At 43.6% G+C, this 26,069-nt stretch overlaps 1 protein-coding gene across 1 annotated transcript in view; it reads left to right on the top strand.

Moving 5' to 3' along the window:
• The first annotated feature begins 19,134 nt into the window (after nucleotides 1–19,134).
• The window catches only part of LOC124775183 (glycine-rich cell wall structural protein 1.8-like), a 119,596-nt gene continuing 112,661 nt past the window's right edge, over nucleotides 19,135–26,069 (top strand). The window contains exon 1 of the mRNA XM_047250026.1: nucleotides 19,135–19,139. Coding sequence (XP_047105982.1) covers nucleotides 19,135–19,139 — 5 coding nt within the window. The remainder of the gene's footprint in view (nucleotides 19,140–26,069) is intronic.

Raw genomic sequence — 26,069 nt, 5'->3', positions numbered from 1 at the left:
CCTTGATTCACAAGAATGCCAAACACAAAGAAATAGACCAATATGGCTGAAACTTGGTGTCCGTTCTTTCCAAAGACGCTACTAAACATTACCTCGATACGCGTCGGTTGTGCCATCTCTCGGACTTTGCACGTACTTTTCAAACACCCCTCGTAAAATATTTCTCAGTAACTCAGTTTTCACATTAACGTGAAGCGTATTTATTTACGCGACAGTCCTGAAGCTTTATGACTGGTTTCTAACTCTTAATGTAGCCTTACACGTAAGCGAAACATGGACGACAGAGAATACAGGTAAGCTTTGGAAATCTAAATCTACATTGATACTCCGCAAGGCACCGTGCGGTCCGTTACGGACGATACCCTCTCACGACTAGTCGTTTCTTTTCCTGTTCCACTCGCAGACAGAGCGAGATAAGAACAATTGTCTATATGCCCCCGCATGAACCCTGATTTCTCGTATGTTATCTTCGTGGTCCCTACGCGAAATGTACGTTGCCAGCAGTAGAATCGTTCTGCAGTCAGCTTCAAATGCTGGTTCTCTGACTTTTCTCAATAGTGTTCCTTGAGAAGAACGTCTCCTTCCCTCCACTGAATCCCATATGAGTTCCCGAAGCATCTCCATAACACTTACCTCTTGTTTGAAACTACTGGTAACAAATTAAGTAGTCTGCCTCTGAATTGCTTCAATGCCTTCTTCTAATCCCATCTGGTGCAGGTCCCAAACACTCGAACAGTGCTCAAGAATAGGTCTCGCCAGCGTCCTATATGCGGTTTCCTTTACAAATGACTCTTCCCTAAAATGCTCCCAAAAAATAGAAATTGACCATTCGCCTTCCCTACCACAGTCCTCAGATACTAATTCCATTTGATACCGTTTTGCAACGTTACACCTAGATATTTAAACAACGTGACTGTGTCAAGCAGAACACTACTAATGCTATACCTGTATATTACAGGTTTGTTCTTCCTACTCATCCGCATTAACTTACATTCTTCCACATTTAGAGCTAGCTGCCATTCATCACATCAACCAGAAATTTTGTCTAGGTTATCTTGTATCTTCTACAGTCACTCAACTTCGACACCTTACCGTACACCACAGCATCATCGGCAAACAATGGCAGAAGGCTGCCCACCCTGTCCGCCAGGTCATTTACGTATATAGAACATAACAGCGGTCCACCACACTTCCTGGTGATACCCTTGTCAATGACAACATACTGGGTTCTATTGCTTAAAGAGTCTTCGAGCCATTCACATATCTGGGAACCTATTTCGTATGCTCGAACCTTCGATAAAAGTATGCAGCGGGGCACCGTGCCAAACACTTTCCAGAAATCTAAGAGTGTGGAATCTGCCTGTTGCCCTCCATCCATAGTTCGCAAGATATTATGTGAGAAAAGTGCAAGCTGAGTTTCACACGAGCGGTGGTCTCTAAAACCTTGTTTGTTGGAGGATATAAGCTGTTCGTTCTCTAGGAAATTTTTTATATTCGAAATCAGAATATGTTTTATAATTCTTCAGCGAGCCGATGTTAAGGATATAAATCTGTAATTTTGTGGTTCCGTTCTCATACTCTTCTTGTATATAAAGCGGCCACCTACGCTTTCTTCTTTGGGAGTTTGCGCTGGGCGAGAGATTCGCGATAAATGCAAGCTAAGAAAGGAGCTAATGAGGAGAAATGTAGTGTTACAGAAGAATGCTAGAGATTAGATGGGCGCAACGAATAAATAACCTAGAGGTACCGAATCAAATATTTCTAGAAGTATGCGCAGCAAACGAAAGAAATCTCGCCGTATTGAATAGTTTTCGGGTACAAAGTCCGTGGAAAACTTACCTAATTCACGTAGCTAAAAGCAGATCTATCAGATATCTATCTGGATGAGTACCAAGCGTATAAAAGCATATCTTGAAAGATAAGCTGGTTACGTACCAACGCATGAATTTTGGTAGCATCCGTCCTATTTCTTATTTCTCTGCCCTGCTGTGATGTCGCGTGATTTTGAAGTCGTATGACGGAATTTCTTACCTTTCGGAAAAAGTAGACGTCACTCGGTTGACACAGAGAGGTACATTTTGGTGGTATCACTTTCACGGTGCGTGTTGGTTGAGCATTGTCATTTACGAAAATCCTATCTTGCGCTTCATCTCTCAGATGAAAATAATTGTCAATACTTTGTATATACGTATGTGATTATCCATCAAACCTCCTGATGTTCCACTTAAAAAAAGGAAAGAAAGGTATTACCATTATCAGAATATCAGGTACACCGGAAACATATCGAATGAAAAGAAAATAAAAGCACGACCAACAATGGAACACGGATCAGCGGTTGGGTAGCCCAGTGCCGTGACCGCTCGACCACCGAACACGCTCTTCTAGACACACGGAATGACCTATACCCAAGCTACAGCATGAAAACACAAAAACTTAATCATTCGAACATTATTAACGTTGGACCTCATATTATATTAATAAAAATATTTGTTCTTAGACGATTTTTCGTCATCAACTTTCACCTCGTCTTTTTCAAAAAGTAGGGAGTGTCTAGCACAAAGAGGAAATACATATCTCTTTATTTCCGATATAGAACGTCCTTGCAAAACTTGATGAACATTGGTGACCCGCAAGTAGACCCCCCCCTTGTTAGAAGCACTCCGTCTTCAGGTCACTAGTGGCCCATCGGGGCCATTCGACCGCCGTGTCATCCTCAGTGGAGGATGCGGATAGGAGGGGCGTGTGGTCAGCACACCGCTCTCTAGGTCGTTATGATGGTTTTCTTTGTCCGGAGCCGCTACTATTCGGTCGAGTAGCTCCTCAGTTGGCATCACGTGGCTGAGTGCACCCCGAAAAATGGCAACAGAGCATAGCGGCTGGATGGTCACCCATCCAAGTGCCGGCCACGCCCGACAGCGCTTAACTTCAGTGATCTCAGCGGAACCGGTGTATCCACTGCGGCAAGGCCGTTACCTACTCCACTTGTTAGAGGATAGTCTCAAATTATTCACAGATGTCGCGGCTGTCTCCGAGGAAATGTTGTATAATAAGAATTGTAAGAATGTACAGTCACGTCAAGATAAAGTATCAGGCTGCTGCAAAAATTAACAACTAGCTCTTTATGTTGATAAATGTGTAGCAGTGCATTTCACAAAGCGAAGGGAGTGTAGTAGGCTTTAATTGCACAATGAGAAACAAATGGCGTCAGAAAAGTCATACAAATACCTGGACGCAACAGTCAATGGGGATTTGAAGTGCAAGCACCACGTGGACCCCTTGTTGTAGGTACAGAAAATAGTAAAATCGATTCATTGACAGCATATTAGGGAATAGCTGACTTTTTATAAAATATTTCTATGTCCTATGCTAGGATACAGGCTAACTGGAAACAACCAGGGTATACAACTAGGTATAGCACGAATAGCCACAATCTGGTTTGCTTAGCTAGAGAGAGACAAAAGGAGGGGAGGGAGACAGACAGTCAGACAGAGAGGCGGAAAAGCTGAAAAATGTCAGCTGGGAAGTACGTAAAGAAATCGTTAAGTATCTTGCGGGGACGTTCTGGTAAAATTTCAAAAAAATGTTTTCAGTACATAGCTTGTGTTTCAACTATCTGTCTAGTTATTGTTTACGTCGAGACAATGAAGATCAAACTAGGATAAAAACATCTCGTACAAGCAATAAATTTGCTAAGGAACTGGAGGGAGCTTCAGTATAGGACGTTCCAAACGATTAGAGTCAAAATTGTAGAGGTGATACACAAACATAAATTGTGTATTTTTAGATGTGGAACTTGAGGTCAAAATTTATTGTTCAGTTTTTTATGAAAATTAACCTACACCGCACGGCAATATTTTAAGTTCATAGCAAATGTTCACAGTGACGATTACCGGTCTTGATCCGTAAGTTATAATGTAATCGATTGACGGTAGTAAACCCTGTGCTCAAAATCATTTGGCCTCATTGGTGTCACGTATTGTTAATGATAAGGATGTAACTACTGATACCGTAATGAATCCTTCCAAGAGTGCATTCCGTGAGTAAGATGAAAAGCACTTAATGAATATTCTCCCACGCAATCGAACACCGTCGCGCACAATTTCCACTTCGCGAACAATTTCTTCTCGATAATCTTCTCCTGCTCTCTGTGACTTGAACGACCGAGGTTCTCCAATGTTTCTACACACGGTGATAAATATTTTCCAATTAAGATGACACTTGTTGCAAAACGTTTTTTTGTTTATTTTTCAGCTTTCTGGGCAGTTCTTCTTGCTGTACTATACATTAAATGCTTTTCTATAATTTTTTGTAGCGAGTAATGCTCCATCTTTGAAGACCAGGCTAGAAACTGCACCGTGGAAACCTCACAGATTGACTAGCTTTTTTCCCTATACAAATTTCGGTGCGGCTGTTAACTGAAAGTTAAGACTGTTCTTGGTTTCATGAATCATACATTTAATATCATGATGAATTATGTGGGATAAAATTCTGAAATTGTCTCAGGCATTTTAAGTATTCTGCCAGCATAACTCATTGACGACTGAATTCGTTTCTGTACTAACTGTTAACTGGTGTCGTACAATTATTACGTAGAGAAATCATAAAATGAATACATGTTCCGCATTTCCTGCTGACACAGTTCTGCCGTTGCACGGATAACAGATACGCCACTGCGTGGGAGTGAAATGGCATGACAACTCGCAACGTAGTCCAAAGTTGAAATACGCAGGACAGTACGACGTCTAAATTTCACGCAGATTCGAGGCGAAGTTCTGATTGTGTACGGACGAAATGCATTGTCGTATCCAGCAAGTGCAATCGTGCCAACAATTTGAGCACAGCACCAAACACGTGGGGTATGTTAATCGACTACAGATTACAGCGTCCAGGCATTCGGAAAGCTAAACGAATAACAAGAGGAAAGAGATTTTCCAATGATGAGGACGTTCATACATCGGCTCTTGAATCGCTCCGTGACCAAGGAGCGAATTTCTATCACCGAGACATGGTGACTATGTTGAAAAATAGTGACATGTATGAGTATGTGTTACTGTGAAGTGTAGAGAAGCATTCAGTAAAAGTCGCTTCGGCTGCGGTAAATCGCTTCGCACACAGAGTGGAAATATGTATGGAGTAAGGCATGTCACCACCATCAAACATAAATAGTCATGTGATGTTGGGATGCCACTGTTGTATACATTTTGCACTAAAACTGAATCTTTAATATTCCTCGCATTTGTTCTGCTTCACTCATTTATTTATTATTATCAGCTGTGGTGATGAATTGTTGCTGCTTAGGCTGCAAACCAAAGTTTATCAGTGGAAGAAAAATAACTTTTCATGAGTAGACCTAAGTACCGCAGAGGGCTAATATACTTGTCATAATTGTAAAAGACATTTTAGGTGTCAGTTAATATTGAGATGCAATGTAATGAAGACATAGGACCATGGGGCAAATTTACGTGGCCTCTATGACTATATACCGTATGTACGAGATAAGCACTGGATAAATTCGGTAGTGTGCTGCCAATAAATCCGTTGAATGTATATGCATTTCGAGCAATATCGCCTGCAGACAGATTTATATATGACAATCTGTCATATCATTCGCAATACATATACTTCTAAACCATAGTGCTTATTTTAAAGTAGTCGATATAGGAGACTATATACTGGGCAACACGATGAAATGCAGTACAAAATCTAAAAATTTCGGTGGTTACCACTTCATTTTCTATAACAAAAGTCGAAAGAGAACATAATAACTCTGACACTTGATGCAAACACGCGAAACACTCTTGCATATACCTCTTCAAAGCTTTAAGCGAAGTTCACTCCAGATATCGAATGTAAAGTATTAAGATGCCTGTGAAATACAAGTACAGAAACCATAATACTCTTCAATGAAATCGGTCTTACTAGCAATGTTATGACATTCAAATTCTTCAGGCCGCCTCCTGGCTATCTTACGCTGAGCCACAGTCAGGTGACTGACTAAATGTTGGTGACAATAATTCCATCTTGTTTATTTCGATGTTCGTTGCATACAAATTCCTGCTATATGACTTTATGGTCCTTCGGAAAGAACTGGTGCATCAGAATTCTCCAAGAAACGTAAACTGATTCTCATTGAACATGTGATACTATGACACTTCTCTCAATTTCTTCACGATAGCTATTTTTCAACCAATCAAAATGAAACTGAGTGATGTACGAACGAAATAGTTGGACATGGACTGGTGTGACTTACCTGGCAGCTGCGGTAGAGCGGGGCCTTCGGGGATCGGCAGCAGCCCCACGGGCATTGGGGGCGGCGGGGGCGGTGGGCGGTAGCTTGCGCGTCGCGCGAAGCACGAGCGCAGCAGACAGCGCAGCCAGTGCCAGCATCTCGACAGAGCGCTCCGCCTCGGCTGTCTCCCTACATCGCGGCCTCCGGCGTTCATATCTCTGACCGCCAAAGAGTATTTATATACCCACACAAATACAGTCTCTGTTTTATGCGCCGTTCGCGAAAATCTCTCGTCGAACAGAAAGGAATTCAGACAGTAGCTCCTCTGCGAACCTTAGCCTAATTTTTTTTTTTCAAATTTTATAACTCGGTAAACAGTAACGTATGTTTAGAATAATGTTAGCGTATTACTGAAGAATGCGCTCTCCGATTATTTGCAGTGTATAAAATAAGCAAATGACCACTGTGGACACATTTGTTTTGTTTAGCTATATATCTCGAGTTCTTTTCACAGGTAAAACATTCCTGTTACTGAACTGTTTACCGACTTCCACTACCCGCATACGTCTATTAGTTATTACGATGTGCTCTTTCTGTGTAGACAAAGAACCGCAGAACGTACTTGCAGCTTCAAGCGGGGAATTAAACACCGCTGGTTATCTGTCCGTATTTGTTCACCCTTGACGAGTTTGCGTCAGCCTGTTGCATGAGCCACATTTTGCCCTGCCACAGCCACTCGTAACTGTTCCAAGTCACTTGAGTCTGAAAAGATCCGCTACTCTTATTTCTCAGGCATGAATTGCAAATTTCTGGGTGATTGACAGTCACATTTTTTAACAAATCACACAACATTACTAATTCTTCGAAGCAAGCACAAGACTTCTGATGCATAAACAAGATTAGATGTAATGGTAAAATGACAGCTTTTTTACTGTCGCCGAGTGTGAGCTGTCAAACGAGCAGGATAGTCGGTGGGAAAGGCATAACAAAACAAAATTAATTGTAGGCTCTGAAACTTAATTATTTTCGTAAGAGACACAACGAAAGATAATCGTTCTGTTCTCAGCTATTTAAAGACTTGGACATCGCTATTTCCACTTTCTTTACAAACCATGTAGTACACTTACGATATTCTGAGTGTGAAGTCATCACTGCATTGTTAGCTGCCTCAAGTGGAAGATGTACCTTTTTAGTGGTCGATGATTTTCCCTATTTCGACTCTAAGCTGACGCTGGATTGCGGCGTCACACATTCAACTAACAATACGTCAAAAATCCGTCCATTTTATATGTAGGCCTGTATTTAAATACAGGGAGTGGACAAAAATATGTCAACACCAAAAAAAAAAAAAAAAACAATGGTTCAAATGGCTCTGAGCACTATGGGACTTAACATCCGAGGTCGTCAGTCCTCTAGAACTTAGAACTACTTAAACCTAACGAAACTAAGGACATCACACACATCCATGCCCGAGGCAGGATTCGAACCTGCGACCGTAGCGGTCGTGCGATTCCAGACTGAAGCGCCTAGAACCGCTTTTTTTAAAATCTCATTTTGTTCGCTCTTGTTCGTTGAATCTGCTCGGGGCGGACGTCGTAATACATCCGTATAAGTTCGTTGTTGATCGAATAACTCAGTTTTTTTGTTACAGAGGGCAGCTAACCCTCTGACCGAACATGCTGAGCTACCGTGCCGGCTCTCGGCCACACCGGCCGGCACACCAAAAACAAAATACATTACGGTACATAATGCCGTTGGCATTCAGAACAACTTCGTATCATCTCGGAATTGATAAAAACAGGTCTTGTATGGTTTGGAAGGAAATTGTGTACCATTCTTCCTGCAAAATAGTGGGAAGTTCAGGTAACAATGGTGGAAGTGGATAGCGATCACTCACCCTGTTCTCCAGACCGCAAAGATTCAATAATATTTAGACTGACGAACGTGGTGGGCAGGGGAGATGCTAAAATTCATCCTCGTGCTCGCAAAATCAGCTTTGGACCACATGAGCCGAGTGAATATGGGTCCTGTCTTCTTGGAATGCAGCATCACCACTGGGGAACAAATATGGTTCAAATGGCTCTGAGCACTATGGGACTCAACTGCTGTGGTCATAAGTCCCCTAGAACTTAGAACTACTTAAACCTAACTAACCTAAGGACAGCACACAACACCCAGCCATCACGAGGCAGAGAAAATCCCTGACCCCGCCGGGAATCGAACCCGGGAACCCGGGCGTGGGAAGCGAGAACGCTACCGCACGACCACGAGATGCGGGCGGGAACAAATATTCTACCATGAAATTTAGCACGGTCTTCAATGCGAGATGCTTTTACTAGTTTCCAAAACGAAACTCTGTCTAGAAATCTGGCAGGAAACCCATAGAGATTGTAGTCTATGTAAAGCACACCAGTGGCAGAGGCGCATTCAGTACGATCAGTATACTATAACAAATGTTCAAATGTGTGTGAAATCTTATGGGACTTAATTGCTAAGGTCAACAGTCCCTAAGCTTACACACTACTTAATCTAAATTAGCCTAAGGACAAACACACACACACACACACACACACACACACACACACACACACACACATGCCCGAGGGAGGACTCGAACCTCCGCCGGGACCAGCCGCACAGTCCATGACCGATACGATAACAATGGTGAGGTTATTGATGACAGCGCCTCTAAAGCAGACTTACTAGCACTGTTTTCCGAAATTCCTTCAGAAAGAAGACGAAGTAAAGGCCCCTTAATTCGAATCAAGAACAACTGCCGACATGAGTAACTTAGAAGTAGATATACTTGGTGTAGCGAAACGGATTAGGACACTTGAGAAAGACAATACCTTCGGTCCAGATTGTATACAAGTCAGGCTCCTTTCACAGTATGCCGATTAGCTCCAAACTTAACAATCATATACAACTGCCCGCTCGTAGAAAGATGCGCACCCACAGACTGGAAAGCTGACCAAGTCACAGAAATATCCAAGAAAGGAGTTAGGAGTAATCCTCTGAATTACGGACCATATCACTAACATCGATTTGCAGTAGGATTTTGGAACATATACTGTGCTCGAATATTGTGAATAAACTCAAAGAAAACGATTCGTTGACGAGCTGACAACATGGATTCGGAAAATATGGTTCTTATGAAACGCAACTAGCTCTTTATTCTTACCAAGTAATGAGTGCTATCGACATGAAACGTCAAATTAATTCCATATTTTTATAACTTCAGAAGACTTCTGACGCCGCTCCTCAAAAGCGACTTCTAATCAAATTGCATGCCTCAGTTGTGAGACTACATTCGTAACCTCGTGTCAGAAAGGTCGCAGTTCGTAATAATTGACGGAAAGTGGTCGAGTAAAACGGTAGTAATATCTGACGCTCCTCGAATAAGTGATATAGGCCCTCTGCTGTTCCTGATCTGTATAAACGATTCAGGGGACAATTTGAACAGTTCTCTTACATTGTTTGCAGATGATGCTGTCATTTTCCGTCTTGTAAAGTCACAAGATGATCAAAACGAATTGCAAAATGAGTTAGACAAGTTATCTGTAAAGTGCAAAAAGTGGCAACTGACAGTAAATAATGAAAAGTGTTAAGTCATCGACAAGAGTACTAAAAAGAAAACCGCTAAATTTCGGTTACACGATAAATTAGTCTAATTTGAAGGCTGTAAACTCAACTAAATACTTTGTGATTGCCATTGCGAATAACTTAAACTGTCCTAATCGCAACGGTTATTTTGCTGTGGGCAAAGCAAATCAAAGACTGCGATACATTGGCAGAACACTTACAAAATGTAACAGGAATACTACAGAGACTGCTTACACTACACTTTTCCGTCCTCTTCTGGAGTATTGCTGTGAGATGTGGGCCGCATCAGATAGAATTGGAGCACATTCAAAAAGTTCAAAGAACGGTAGCTCGTTTTCTATTATCATGAAATAAGGGAGAAAGTGCCACGGATATGATACACGAGTAGGGTGGCAGTCATTGAAACAAAGGTGTTTTTCATCGCGGCAAGACCTTTTCATGAAATTCCGAACACCAACTTTCTCCTCACATTGTGAAAATATATTGCTGGCGCCCACCTGCATAGGGTGTCATGACCATAATAATAAAATAAGAGAAATATGAGCTCGCACGGAAAGATTTAAGTGTTCGTTTTTCCCGCGCGTTGTTGCGAGTGGAACGTTAGAGAAATAGCTTGAAGGTGGTTCGATGAATTATTTTCCAGGAACTTAATTGTGAACTGCAGAGTAATCATGTAGGTGTAGATGTCGATGCAGATGAGATGGACCTGCTCAGCCAAAATGTTCACTTAATCCTTGGCAATAAAGTGATCTTTCAGGGCCCGTGGAATACCACAATATGGCTGCCCAAATCATCACCGTACTCCCGCCAGGTTTCACTCCTGGGACGTAACCTCGGCCAGAAGTTGGAAACAGTGTGAAACAAGACTAGTCCGACCAAATGACTTTCTTCCATTGCTTCTTAGGCCAGATTTTGTGACTTCGGCGCCACGATTTTCTGTTGCGGGCGTTTGGATAACTGAGTAGTGTTTTTGGGATTGGAGTTCATCCTGCATTTTCCAGCTTATGGAGCTGCCTTCGTGTTGTTTTGGTGCTGACAGGGTTCGCGAGTGCGCCATTCAGTTCTGAAGCGACTTTTGCAACTGTCCTCCTCGTATTTTTCGTCAGAATACTGTTCAGTGACCGTCTGTCACGATCAATCAACACTCACCTCAGCGTTGTGACTTGGCGGATGATGTTTCTCCGCTGTCCCTGTATGCGGTATAGATCTTCGACGTCTTGCCTCTTTAAACACTAAACATTTTGGGTCCATTGACTACGGAAGCTCACCACATGAGCACCAATTATTTGCCAAGTTCGAAACCATTTAACTCCGGCATAACTGATTCATAACTACATAGAACAGTGTTCTGGCCATGAGCGACACTTGCAAGGTATTGAGGACATCATTCGTGGTCAGATGCAACGGCGCAACCTGCAGGCTTGGCTAGCATCTCTATTACATCCAACCGTGTATTTCTCGCGGTGTTTCAACACTTTTGACTAATTCTAGTATATATACCTACTTCTGAATTTTCATTTGAATTAGATCAAGTGTGCTAGATAGATCGGATGACGCGAATGCCGCACGAATCCTTCGTCTACATGTCGGTGCTTATCTACACGCAGCAGAGTCGCGCTACGTTGCGTATACGCTGCAGCGACGCCCTCAAGAGGAAACTTTTTGATCACCCCTTATATTGCGTATCTTAGCAGATTTGCGAGTGCCACGAAATATTGTTACCATATTGTGAACAATATGCTTAATATATGCGTTTTGGAAACTTTCTGCAACCGTATTCTCGCTCAAAAGCTATTGAACCCTAATTTCATTGTGTAGTTACGTGTAGATCAGTATTTCTGAGAAATTTTAGACACTGGTGAGTGCTGTGTGTGACTTAAAAGGTATTCCGTAGCAAATTGTGAGTTATAAGTGTGTCTTCTGTGAACTTCCTTATTACACTGTAGGTACTTACGTAATTAATGCAATATTTCAATTTTTTCTTCTCAATTACCTGTTTATCCTAAGCCAGTACTTTAAATTTTAAAATCCCGACGTATACTTACCTCTTCCGAATTCAGTGTCTGTGTTGCAATATTTTGTTTTTTGCGTTTTATAACCGGCGTATCGCATTTCTTCCATCGACAATACTTCTTATTGCCAATATCTGTAGTACATTAACACTGCTTTCGGCATTGTTATACGTTTGTTACTATGTATAAACTCGAAATTATTTCGAGAAACAAACCTATCTTCGAGAATTCTGTAAATTTTATCCCTCTTTTTTCCATCCCCATTTACATAAACGACTTTTTTGGGAGTTGAATCTTTAGATGCTAAAGAGGATTTGCAGTATATGTAGCATAACAAGTTATGAAACTAAACCTGTATTAGTGAAGCTGATTTAAAGTTAATTACGCAGTGTTCAGATAAAAATTGCACAAAATCAGTGTTGTTCTCTGCCACGGTACGAGCTACATAGCTAGCGTGCGTTAGCGGCTGGATATATGAGACATATGGTACATAAATATATAAATAATATGTAAACGCGCAACGTTGTTAGCAAAAACCTCATGTTCGTTTGTTCAGAATTCTAAATCTCCGTATGTTCTTCACCGATTCCTTTCAAATTTTGACACAAAATTGCATTCCAATCTGTGCGTGCTTTTCTATACCAACTGGAGCGCCATATAGTATACAAAGATACACAATATATTCTATATAATAAAATATTGGGCTCCAGTAGGTATATAAAAACACGCTCAATTCGAATGCAACGTTATGTCGAAATTTCAAAGGAATCAGCGAAGAAATTCGGAAATTTAAGATTGTGAAAAAATGGGACATTAGATTCTTGGTTCAAATGGCTCTGAGCACTATGGGAGTCATCTGAGGTCATCAGTCCCCTACAACTTAGAACTACTTAAACCTAACTAACCTAACGACAACACACACATCCATGGCCGAGGCAGGATTCGAACCTGCGACCGTAGCGGTCGCGCGGTTCCACACTGAAGCGCCTAGAACCGCTCGGTCACAGAGGCTTAGATTCTTGCTAACAACGTATCCCCTTTACATATTATACATGTATTTATATATAGTCTACCATATGGAACTCCAGTGATACATAAAAACGCGTGCATACTCGAATACTACGTTGTGGCAAAATTTCAAAGCAATCGGTGGACACTATCCGGAGATTTCGAATTTTGAACAAACGAACATTTACATCCACGTAAATAAAAATGTAATTTTTCGTTTGTTCAGAATCTTAAATCTCCGGAAATTCTATACCGAATGCTTTGAAATTTTGACATAACATTGCACTCGAATACGTACATGTTTTTATATAGTTGTTCTTTAATTAACATAACAGACAGGGTTTTCGGAAATTCCTGTTACAAACTTATAGGAGACGTGGGTGGGAGTGAGCACGTAATACTTTGGATAGAACCCTGTACGACGATTTCAGTTCAGATGTTTAACTCGTCCACTTTAGGCGTGACGCAGTACAATCATTATGTAACGATCCGAAAGGAAGCACAGCGAAACATCCATTTATCACTTAAGCATATTTGTTTCTATTAACACTTAAGAGTTACGTGTTTAAATGACTGCAAAACAAAAACGAACCCTGCATACTGTACGTACAGAACAGCACTGAAGTATTACAACAGCGACTCGGTGTGGTGACCACCAACGTTGTTACAGACAATGCACATACGAAGCACGTTCTGGTGCGCGCCCTCCATCCCACCTGGTGTCTCTTCAGTTGCTAGTGCAGCGGCCAGAACTCGTGCCAGCAGGTTTTCTTCTATCTCTAGAGGAGTCTGGTAAATTAAACTTTGCATAAGATCCGACAAGAAATAGCCCATAGGAGTTAGTACAGGTCATTCTGTGTACCCTATTGCATAACATGATAAGCAACTCCGAGACTTCCCTCTTTCGCCTAGAAACCGGGAACGCGTTACATATATGAACTGAAACCATCGTATAACGGAAGTGATAAGTTTCCGGACGTGGGTTCCCATTCAAAACATTATGTAGTCAGTCCCATCTACAAACCGTAGAAAAGGTAGTTGAAATTTCCGAGGACCGTATATACACTCCTGGAAATTGAAATAAGAACACCGTGAATTCATTGTCCCAGGAAGGGGAAACTTTATTGACACATTCCTGGGGTCAGATACATCACATGATCATACTGACAGAACCATAGGCACATAGACACAGGCAGCAGAGCATACACAATGTCGGCACTAGTACAGTGTATATCCACCTTTCGCAGCAATGCAGGCTGCTATTCTCCCATGGAGACGATCGTAGAGATGCTGGATGTAGTCCTGTGGAACGGCTTGCCATGCCATTTCCACCTGACGCCTCAGTTGGACCAGCGTTCGTGCTGGACGTGCAGACCGCGTGAGACGACGCTTCATCCAGTCCCAAACATGCTCAATGGGGGACAGATCCAGAGATCTTGCTGGCCAGGGTAGCTGACTTACACCTTCTAGAGCACGTTGGGTGGCACGGGATACATGTGGACGTGCATTGTCCTGTTGGAACAGCAAGTTCCCTTGCCGGTCTAGGAATGGTAGAACGATGGGTTCGATGACGGTTTGGATGTACCGTGCACTATTCAGTGTCCCCTCGACGATCACCAGTGGTGTACGGCCAGTGTAGGAGATCGCTCCCCACACCATGATGCCGGGTGTTGGCCCTGTGTGCCTCGGTCGTATGCAGTCCTGATTGTGGCGCTCACCTGCACGGCGCCAAACACGCATACGACCATCATTGGCACCAAGGCAGAAGCGACTCTCATCGCTGAAGACGACACGTCTCCATTCGTCCCTCCATTCACGCCTGTCGCGACACCACAGGAGGCGGGCTGCACGATGTTGGGGCGTGAGCGGAAGACGGCCTAACGGTGTGCGGGACCGTAGCCCAGCTTCATGGAGACGGTTGCGAATGGTCCTCGCCGATACCCCAGGAGCAACAGTGTCCCTAATTTGCTGGGAAGTGGCGGTGCGGTCCCCTACGGCACTGCGTAGGATCCTACGGTCTTGGCGTGCATCCGTGCGTCGCTTCGGTCCGGTCCCAGGTCGACGGGCACGTGCACCTTCCGCCGACCACTGGCGACAACATCGATGTACTGTGGAGACCTCACGCCCCACGTGTTGAGCAATTCGGCGGTACGTCCACCCGGCCTCCCGCATGCCCACTATACGCCCTCGCTCAAAGTCCGTCTACTGCACATACGGTTCACGTCCACGCTGTCGCGGCATGCTACCAGTGTTAAAGACTGCGATGGAGCTCCGTATGCCACGGCAAACTGGCTGACACTGACGGCGGCGGTGCACAAATGCTGCGCAGCTAGCGCCATTCGACGGCCAACACCGCGGTTCCTGGTGTGTCCGCTGTGCCGTGCGTGTGATCATTGCTTGTACAGCCCTCTCGCAGTGTCCGGAGCAAGTATGGTGGGTCTGACACACCGGTGTCAATGTGTTCTTTTTTCCATTTCCAGGAGTGTAAATAAATATGTAATATGTAAAGGGAAATAAATACAGTAGAAGAAGAATGGGTAGCTTTGAGGGATGAAGTAGTGAAGGCAGCAGAGGATCAAGTAGGTAAAAAGACGAGGGCTAGTAGAAATCCTTGGGTAACAGAAGAAATATTGAATTTAATTGATGAAAGGAGAAAATATAAAAATGCAGTAAGTGAAACAGGCAAAAAGGAATACAAACGTCTCAAAAATGAGATCGACAGGAAGTGCAAAATGGCTAAGCAGGGATGGCTAGAGGACAAATGTAAGGATGTAGAGGCCTATTTCACTAGGGGTAAGATAGATACCGCCTACAGGAAAATTAAAGAGACCTTTGGAGATAAGAGAACGACTTGTATGAATATCAAGAGCTCAGAAGGAAACCCAGTTCTAAGCAAAGAAGGGAAAGCAGAAAGGTGGAAGGAGTATACAGAGGGTCTATACAGGGGCGATGTACTTGAGGACAATATTATGGAAATGGAAGAGGATGTAGATGAAGATGAAATGGGAGATATGATACTGCGTGAAGAGTTTGACAGAGCACTGAAAGACCTGAGTCGAAACAAGGCCCCCGGAGTAGACAATATTCCATTGGAACTACTGACGGCCGTGGGAGAGCCAGTCCTGACAAAACTCGACCATCTGGTGAGCAAGATGTATGAAACAGGCGAAATACCCTCACACTTCAAGAAGAATATAATAATTCCAATCCCAAAGAAAGCAGGTGTTGACAGATGTGAAAATTACCGAACTATCAGCTTAATAAGTCACAGCTGCAAAATACTAACACGAATTCTTTACAGACGAATGGAAAAACTAGTAGAAGCCAACCTTGGGGACGATCAGTTTGGATTCCGTAGAAACACTGGAACACGTGAGGCAATACTGACCTTACGACTTATCTTAGAAAAAAGATTAAGGAAAGGCAAACCTACGTTTCTAGCATTTGTAGACTTAGAGAAAGCTTTTGACAATGTTGACTGGAATACTCTCTTTCAAATTCTGAAGGTGGCAGGGGTAAAATACAGGGAGCGAAAGGCTATTTACAATTTGTACAGAAACCAGATGGCAGTTATAAGAGTCGAGGGACATGAAAGGGAAGCAGTGGTTGGGTAGGGAGTAAGACAGGGTTGTAGCCTCTCCCCGATGTTGTTCAATCTGTATATTGAGCAAGCAGTAAAGGAAACAAAAGAAAAATTAGGAGTAGGTATTAAAATTCATGGAGAAGAAATAAAAACTTTGAGGTTCGCCGATGACATTGTAATTCTGTCGGAGACAGCAAAGGACTTGGAAGAGCAGTTGAATGGAATGGACAGTGTCTTGAAAGGAGGATATAAGATGAACATCAACAAAAGCAAAACAAGGATAATGGAATGTAGTCTAATTAAGTCGGGTGATGCTGAGGGAATTAGATTAGGAAATGAGGCACTTAAAGTAGTAAAGGAGTTTTGCTATTTGGGGAGCAAAATAACTGATGATGGTCGAAGTAGAGAGGATATAAAATGTAGGCTGGCAATGGCAAGGAAAGCGTTTCTGAAGAAGAGAAATTTGTTAACATCCAGTATTGATTTAAGTGTCAGGAAGTCATTTCTGAAAGTATTCGTATGGAGTGTAGCCATGTATGGAAGTGAAACATGGACGATAAATAGTTTGGACATGAAGAGAATAGAAGCTTTCGAAATGTGGTGCTACAGAAGAATGCTGAAGATTAGATGGGTAGATCACATAAGTAATGAGGAAGTATTGAATAGGACTGGGGAGAAGAGAAGTTTGTGGCACAACTTGACCAGAAGAAGGGATCGGTTGGTAGGACATGTTCTGAGGCATCAAGGGATCACCAATTTAGTATTGGAGGGCAGCGTGGAGGGTAAAAATCGTAGAGGGAGACCAAGAGATGAATACACTAAGCAGATTCAGAAGGATGTAGGTTGCAGTAGGTACTGGGAGATGAAAAAACTTGCACAGGATAGAGTAGCATGGAGAGCTGCATCAAACCAGTCTCAGGACTGAAGACCACAACAACAACATGTAAAGGGTAAACGTTATTACCAAAAATCTCGAAAAGTTCTTGGCCGATTTACTTTAAATGTAACAATAGTGTAATGAACATTCGGCCCGACATAGGCTGTATTTTTTAATAGTTAGCGAAAGGAAACTTGTATTTATGGTTTATCGGCCTATGATTAGAATTCTACTTCAGAATGTGAATTTTCAATAAAAACAAACAAGGCTCAAGATCAGAGAGAGGGCAGAAGAAGAGATAGACAGAGGAATGGAAGGAAATTGGAGAGGAGGATACTGGCGTTTAACGACCTGTTGATGTTGAGGTCATTATAGACGGAACACAAGCTCGGATTATGGAAGGATGGTGAAGGAAATCGGCCATGCCATATTAAAGGAACCGTCTCGGCATTTGCCTGAAGCGATTTAGGGAGATCGCGGAGAATGTAAATATGGATGACCGGGCGCGGGTTTGAACCGTTGTCCTTCCGAATGCGACTCCAGTGCGCTAACAACTGCGGTAGGAAATGGACATAGAAAGCGGAAAGAAGAGGATGGACAGAGAGAGGGGGCACGAGAATATGGGGTGAGGGGGAGGGGGAGAAGATGGACATCGAAAAGGGGGAGGAGATGATGGATGGTGGGTGAGAGAATGGGGAAAGAGAAGATAGAGAGAGTAGGTGAAGGTGATAGAGAGAAGGCGAAGGAGGAAGAGATGGACAAAGAGACAGGGAAAAGGAGATGGAGAGAGAGAGGGGAGAGGAGATTAGGACGTACATCTAGTTACCATACATATCCGGAGCGTGTGCTTTCCCTTTCCTTTCTTTTCCATTTTACCAGACTGGGTAAGAAACATCCCCCTGAAAAATTACGAATGACTGTGCTGGTAAACTTCCATGTTATTTGATTTTCAAACAGCTGAGCAAACCTCAACGTACTCAATCAGTTTTCTCTTTACTTATTCTGATCATCACTAAACTGACACACAATATTTTTAGCGCAACACAATCTCACTTTCAATAAAAAATGGTTCAAATGGCTCTGAGCACTATGGGACTTAACTTCTGAGGTCATCAGTCCCCTAGAACTTAGAACTACTTAAACCTAACTAACCTAAGGACATCACACACATCCATGCCCGAGGCAGGATTTGAACCTGCGACCGTAGCGGTCGCGCGGTTCCAGACTGTAGCGCCTAGAACCGCTCGGCCACCCCGGCCGGCTCACTTTCAATAATCCCTTCAAAAGAATGGCCCTGACTAACAATAACCTATACCTTTCATGAATCACTTACCTCTCAAAGATCTTCGTTACTCGAACTACCGTAATACAGCGAGCGCCAATACTGCCAGCTAAATAAAAGATTCTGACTACTGAAGGCACTAACTACTGATAGGCATAGTTAGCAAATGAAAGATTTTGATAGAGAACAAACAATGTATTTACCTTAATAATGTTCAAAAGTCATCATATATACTGTATTTATCAATTCATGACAAGCATCTTTACAAATTTCCTTTTTCTGGCGGACACACTTCCAGATCGTCCTCTTAAAAATCCGGCATCTCTCCCCACAACAACCACTGCTGGCAGCTCACATCCAACTGCCCAACACTACTCTAAGCGAATATTCCAACAATGAGTCCAACTAGCCACAGACTGCACACAGCAGTCAGTGATTTTCATACAGAGCGCTACGTTGCGCAACCAACATAAAAACCATACAGCCTACTTACGCGAGGAACAGCAGAGCGTAGGCGGGAACAGCTAGTCATCCATAAACATGAAGTCAGAGTCGAATGCACCCCTGAAAAGATGCACTTGTTAAAATAAAGTAACTTTGTCCGGTTAGCGTACCGTGTTCAAAGATTTGCACGACAGCACGCCCAAGCACTAAACTTGGACCTCCAAACCGATGATGTTCAATATACGGATGTATGTGTACACTCTTGAAGATGAGCAGGACATGCTGGAAAAGCGTAGCTTATCTTGAGTTAAACAAAAAGTAAATATAAATGTTACTGTTAGCAGTATATCATAAATAGCTAATTCATCCACTCATTTCTAAAAATAATATTTGTAACTTCACTAGAGGAAACACGGTGCGTGTGAATCGACCGTAATTCTTCACGGAAACACACTTGAGACGTCGACGTGACGGCCCTGTTTTCAGGCTAAATTATGTTCCTGAGAAGACGAGACGCCGGGGCGTGCTGAGCCTGGCTGGCAGAACGCCCGTAGCGACTGAGGTGTCAGTTGCGGGCGGCAGTCCCCCCACGCTACCTGTCGCGGCGCCCGCACGCTGCTGGCTGCCCTGGTGACGTATGCTAGCGGCAGCCTTTGACACGGGACTCGGCGCTGACAGACGGCCTCGGCTGCCAGCTGCCGCCCGGGCGGGATCACACGCGCCACCACCGCGTCTCTCGGCAGATCATCTCTCCTGTGGCCACTCTCGATATAAGTGTCGCAGCCACAGTCTAACATAACAGTCGCGACACTCACTGCTGTAAAAGTTGTTACCGTTTGACAGATAGAGCGACACTAGCGCTCCAAGCGGCGAGTAAGGTAAACGTCAGACACGTCGTAAGCATAATGTTCGTTTTGCATCCATTTCCTACGTAATTTACGAAATATTTGAGTTATTTACTTGCCCCCAAGGGTTTGTTTATTACCAGAAGGCATATATGTTTCTAAAAGTGATTCTAAAATAAGTGCAAGTATGGACAAAAATCATGAATCGAGTGGCAAGCTACAACACATTCGTGAAGAAACACTTGTGACGTTAGTTACAATTGCAACTTACCACGTTGATATCAAAAGAATATAAACACACAGAGTCACACGTAAGAAGCACAGACATGTACCTCTACATGCAAAAGCGATCGACGGCTCATTTATCGTTCTGTAGGCCTACTGTGTTTGTCATTGTCGCCTGTTGCCACGAGTACGACCTTCATCTTTATATTTTGTGAGACGCATATATCGGCCAGCAATCAGTTTTATGGATTTCCAACACTGCTACCTACCTTTACCTCCGTCCTAACATACCTCTAGAGGCCCACGACAACCGACCGATCAACCGGTCATCATCAGCCGACTCGCGTCATTGGATGAGGATATGGACTGGTCAGCACTCAAGCCCATTGACAGTTTCCGTGACCGGAGCCGCTACATGTCAATCAAGTAGCTCCTAAATTGACCTCACAAGGGCTGAGTGTACCCTGCTTCCCAACGGCCCTCGGCAGACCTGGACGGTCACCCATCCAAGTGCTAGCCAAGCCAGATAGCTCTAGACTTCGGCGATTTAACGGCATCCGGTATTGACACTGTGGCAAGCCCATTGGCTCCATCATCTGCTTGACTGTTGCTGTATTTGAAACTGGCGGTAAGAAGTTCAGGTGGATGTAGCTTGCAGTAGTTGTAGTGACAGAAGGAGGGTAAAACAGCGTGGAGAGCTACACGAAACACATCGTCAGCTTGAGGACCACTATAACCGCTGGGTTATTCGAAGCTTTTACGAAGTTATGCACTCAGACTATATTGGGTGAATCCGACGTGAGAAAAAAAAACTTATAAGCTGGTGGGCTGTGGGAAAACCATAAAAGAAGAGACTCAAACCATCGGAGTTCTGATGTTACAGAAGCATTTTAGAAATTAACTTTGTAGAAAATAAATGAGGGTTATCTTTACAGAAATGGCGAGGAAAAGAACGCTCATTTATCGTTCTGTAGGCCTACTGTGTTTGTCATTGTCGCCTGTTACCACAAGTACGACCTTCATCTTTATATTATTCTAAGTGGGACAAGCAACTGCCAAATAGTGGTAGAAATATGTTGAACACATTATAATGAGCTGATTACGTCACATTTCACGCAAAACCATATATTTGAATAATTTTCAGTGAATTTTAGTGAACAAGGTGTTAACAAAATAATGTCACCACACGAAGGAAGCAAGGAAAATTACGTGACTAACAATAGAAGTGAATGAAATACATACCAAACATTACGCTTTTGTAAGACACGAACAACTGCACTTAATCTAACCACTTCATTGTCAAAGCAGGTCTGTGCTGACGATTCACATGGATCTGGCACTGATACATGGAGAGTTGAACTGGCTTCTTCTGTGTCATAGGACTGTTTTACAGCTTTAGATGGATTGTCGAATCTTTGTGGCAGTTTCCTCTTCATCGTCAGTTGAGGTGGCTCATTTGGGATGTCAGTGTGGGTACTGCATTCCACACGAGTTGTCTGCGTTCATGAACTGGTTTTGTTCGAAATGTAGCGAACAAAACCTAATATTATTATACAGGTAAAATGGGTCTTTTTTCATAAGGTCTTCTCGTCTGCTATTAACTAGCCATTTTCTGCTCCTAAATTTTTTCTTTATTATATTTCAATTCCCCATCGGAGCAGGCTGGCAGCAGCATACGTGCTCCTAAAACGAAACTTTAAGCATTAATACACATGTCGTTTTAAAGTGAATCCTGACGATACAGTTTAGTAACATGATGGTATATTCCTCTCAGGATCATTAGGAAACGCATTCGGGAGGACGATGGTTCAATCCCACGTCGGGCCATCCTGATTTAGGCTTCCCGTGATTTCTCTAAATCACTGCAGGCAAATGCCGGGATGGTTCCTTGCAAAGGGCACGACTGACTTCCTTCCCTATCCTTCCCTAATCCGATGAGACCGATGACCTCGCTGTCTGGTCTCTTCCCCCCAAATACAACCCAACTCATCAACACTTAGGAAACCTAAAAAAAGACAGCTGTGGTGTCTTCTTCCTGTTATTGCTGCAATTTGTTGCACAACAAATGCCCCCACTTGTAAAATCCATTGCAGAAATCAAAATCAACAACCACTATTCGCTTTCACGATAGCGCCGAACTCACAGTTTAAGTTACTGGCCGCTTGGGGCGCTGCTGGCGCGGTAGGCAACAAAATCGAGGCAAGGTGTCGCGACTGTTTTTTTAGACTGTGGTCGCAGCGTTATCGCAGCGAGTAGCACTCATGTAAAACTTCAGGGTAAGTGAACCAGATTCTAACTGATTCCGCAAACTATATTGCGATTGACTAACTTCATTTTTCCCCTTTATTGTCCAGCAAACATTTGAACCGCTACAGCTGATCATGTTTCTTCGGAAAGAAACAAAACAATCATTATGGTACATTTGTGGCGAGGAGGAGGAGGAGGAGGAGATTAATGTTAAACGTCCCGTCGATATCGAGGTCATTAAGACCGAACACATATTCGAATTAGGGAAGGATGGAGAAGCGAAGCGGCGGTACCCTCTTGAAGGAACCATCCCGGCATTTGTCTCAAGCGATTCAGAGAAATCACGGGAAACTTAAATCAGGATGGCCGGACGCGGATTTGAACCGTCGTCCTCCCGAATGCGTGTCCAGTGTGCTAAGCACTGCGCTACCCCGCCCAGTATGGCGAGGAGTAATATACAATGGTGATGTAAATGTTGGTTTAGGGATACACTGTTGATTTAAATAAGAAAATTGCACCAGTTACTTATTTTTTGATGCTTAGCACAACGCGTTTCGAGAATTTATTTTCATTTTCAAGTGATTTGCATTGGAGAAGGCACAATACCTTCCAACCTAGACGCAAGAGAGGCAGACCATCACACATGCAAACATCACCAAATATATTCAAGACAATAAATTATCGAAACGCGTTATGATAAGCATAAAAAATAAGTAACTGGTGCAGTTTTCATATTTACATCATGAATGACACAGTTGCAGGCTGTTCTCGATCATCTAATATGATGAACGATATTAAGATACACTGTTGTCCGCATCGCAGTGAAGTCAAATCTAACTATACTCGTTTTGAATAATTTAACTGTTTGCTACACGGACATGAACGTGCAGTTAAATAAATGTTCATTTTATTACGATCCCTTATTTTTGTAATGTGCACTGTACAGGCGCGAATCGCAGTCATTTCATACCGGTCTATATTTGCGGTAAATAACGTACATTGTATTTCTACTATGGTAGCGTTTGTTACATCTAAGCAAGTACTATAATTACGCGAAAGATGATCAAATTCGGTGACCTGTTGGGTGTATGCTTCATTTTTGTGGATCTTAGGTCGTTTCCACGCTAGTTTACGCATATACAAAGTTGTTCCCCGATCTCAAACTTAGTAAACACAGAGCAGAAACGGTTGAAATACGTAACTCGCAGAACGAAGTCTGGTACGCGAGTCACTGACAGATGGCGCACAGCACTTGCTTCTTTTTCACAAACTGACGTACTTAGCCGCAGTAACGGCATCTGGTCTCTTAACTCAGAAAAATTGTAGTAGTGTCAGTCCTGCGATCAAGGGACTACACCAGGAAGAAGAATTACGCAAAAGAAAAGGACTTTTTTTACATGAACATGGAAAAAATTTATTGGTCTACCAGTGAAACAATATGTTTTTAGTTCAAAAATGCAGTTAATATTCGACGCAAGTCACTTTTAGGTCAATAAAGTTGTCCACATTTTTTCCGGTTAACACATTCCGTCCCTGGAATATCATTCAGAAAGGTCAGCAAGTTTCACATTTATTATTACCTAGTTATCTTCGTGCAACTCATAACAGTTTCCGACCGCAAACACTTTTGCATATGGGGACAGGTAGAAGTCGAAAACGTTTGAAGTCGATGACCAGAGTGTATCTTTCCGTCGCAGCTAGGACGCGGAAATGAAACATAGCAATATACTGCGACAAATGAAAATTTGTGCCAGACATTGAATCGGAGTTTCAGTTCAATAAGACGCGTTATCGTCGAAAAGAAAACTGCTAAATTCGTGGAAAAGAGGAAAGCTAACAGAATTCACTGCTGTGCCCATGCGATTCTATACGGGTTACTTGAAAGAGTTTTCTTGCCTTTTAATCGTTGCAAGCGATTGGAAAAAAGCCGTTACAACAAAGGTCATCGGATAGGTGCGCATAACTACAGACTTACATGGCTGATTCAATCTGTCCTGCAACTGTGGGACACATTTTATCCTAGCGTATTGTAATTTTTCTCTCTGTTGGAAACATGGAATCAACACAGATTCTGGAGAGAGAGTGATCTTGTGGGAGCCAGAAGGAAGTGCACAGTGGGTCACAAGTTGATGCGGTGCTTCCCCACATCCACAGAGAGTTCGGTAATGCTTATCAGTGTCAACTAGTGGACAAGGCACTACTTGTTTTTTTTTTTTTCTTTATTGAATTTCAATTCCCCCCAAAGGGGGCGGGCTGGCAGCAGCTTAGGACGCCGCTCTGCAGCCTACAGATTTTCTGACAAAGAGCAGGAGAATAAATAATAATAAAAAACAGACGATAAAATCGGGGACTTAGTGAGTAACAAGGTGAAGAGAAAATGGGGAAATTAAAACAAGCAACAGATGGATGATGAAGCGAATAAAAATACATACGGAGCAGACAGGGAAAACAATAGACAGTTAAAAAAACACGGCGACAGTCTGGATTCTGTTCGCAAAGTATATAAAATTCACACCCAGCGACAGCATGGTTTCTGTTCGCAACACAACACTGAATAGGCACTAGAACACAGCACGAAAAAGTCGGCAAAGGTGACACCACAGTCGAGAGCAGGTGGGGGGAAACTGGACAGGAGATGGGAAAACAAAAAGGGGGGAAAGGAGAGTAAAAGCGAAGGGGGGGGGGAACCGGGAAAGGAGCTGATGGAGGATGACGACCCATAAGAGGGGTAGGGGGCAGACGCGACAGGGAGGGGGGTAGGCAGAGGAGGGGAATACAAAAGGACTGGGGGGGAGAAGGGAGGTAGGGAGAGCCGTAGTGGGGAGGAAACAGGACGGAAGGGGGGGGGGGGAAGAGGGAGCCCAGGGAAAGGACAGAGGAAAGGAGGGGGAGGGAGGATCAGAGTTGATAGAAAGGATAAATGGAGGGAGAGAGGGCATCATCCGGAAGGGGGAGCTGACGGAAGCCACCTTGGGAAAGGAGATGGAGGGTGTAGAGATGGAGGGTAGGGGGGACACAACGGTGAAGACGTGGCAGGGGGCAAGGATGGGAGAGGAGAGGAGCAACCAGGGGGTGAGGGGGTTCAAGACGGCGGGAGGTGTAGAGGATGCGGATATGTTCGAGGAAGAGGAGCAGATGGGGGAAAGGAATGAGATCATAGAGGATCCGCGTGGGGGACGGGAGGCGGATACGGAAGGCGAGGCGGAGTGCATGAAGCTCAAGGATCTGGAGGGACTGATAGAATTTGGGGGGGGCAGATATCCAGGCAGGACTGGCATAACAGAGGATGGGACGGATTAAGGATTTGTAGGTGTGGAGGATGGTAGAGGGGTGCAACCCCCATGTCCGGCCAGAGAGGAGTTTGAGGAGGCGGAGGCGGTTGTGGGCTTTGGATTGGATGGATCGGAGATGAGGGATCCAGGTGAGGTGACGGTCAATGGTGAGGCCAAGGTAGGTGAGGGTGGGGGTGAGATGGACAGGACGTGCGCAGACAGTAAGGGAGAAATCCAGGAGCTGGAAGGAGCGAGTGGTACGACCTACGATGATTGCCTGGGTCTTGGAAGGATTTAGTTTCAGGAGCCATTGGTTACACCATGCAGCAAAAAGGTCAAGGTGATTCTGGAGAAGGCGTTGGGACCGTTGGAGGGTAGGAGCGAGGGCGAGGAATGCGGTGTCATCAGCATATTGCAAGAGGTGCACTGGAGGGGGGGGGTT

This window comes from Schistocerca piceifrons, chromosome 1, assembly GCF_021461385.2.
Source record: "Schistocerca piceifrons isolate TAMUIC-IGC-003096 chromosome 1, iqSchPice1.1, whole genome shotgun sequence".
In the NCBI taxonomy this organism is placed as follows: domain Eukaryota; kingdom Metazoa; phylum Arthropoda; class Insecta; order Orthoptera; family Acrididae; genus Schistocerca; species Schistocerca piceifrons.
Note: the sequence above shows the minus strand (reverse complement) of the source record. Positions and strands in the feature narration are given on the sequence as shown.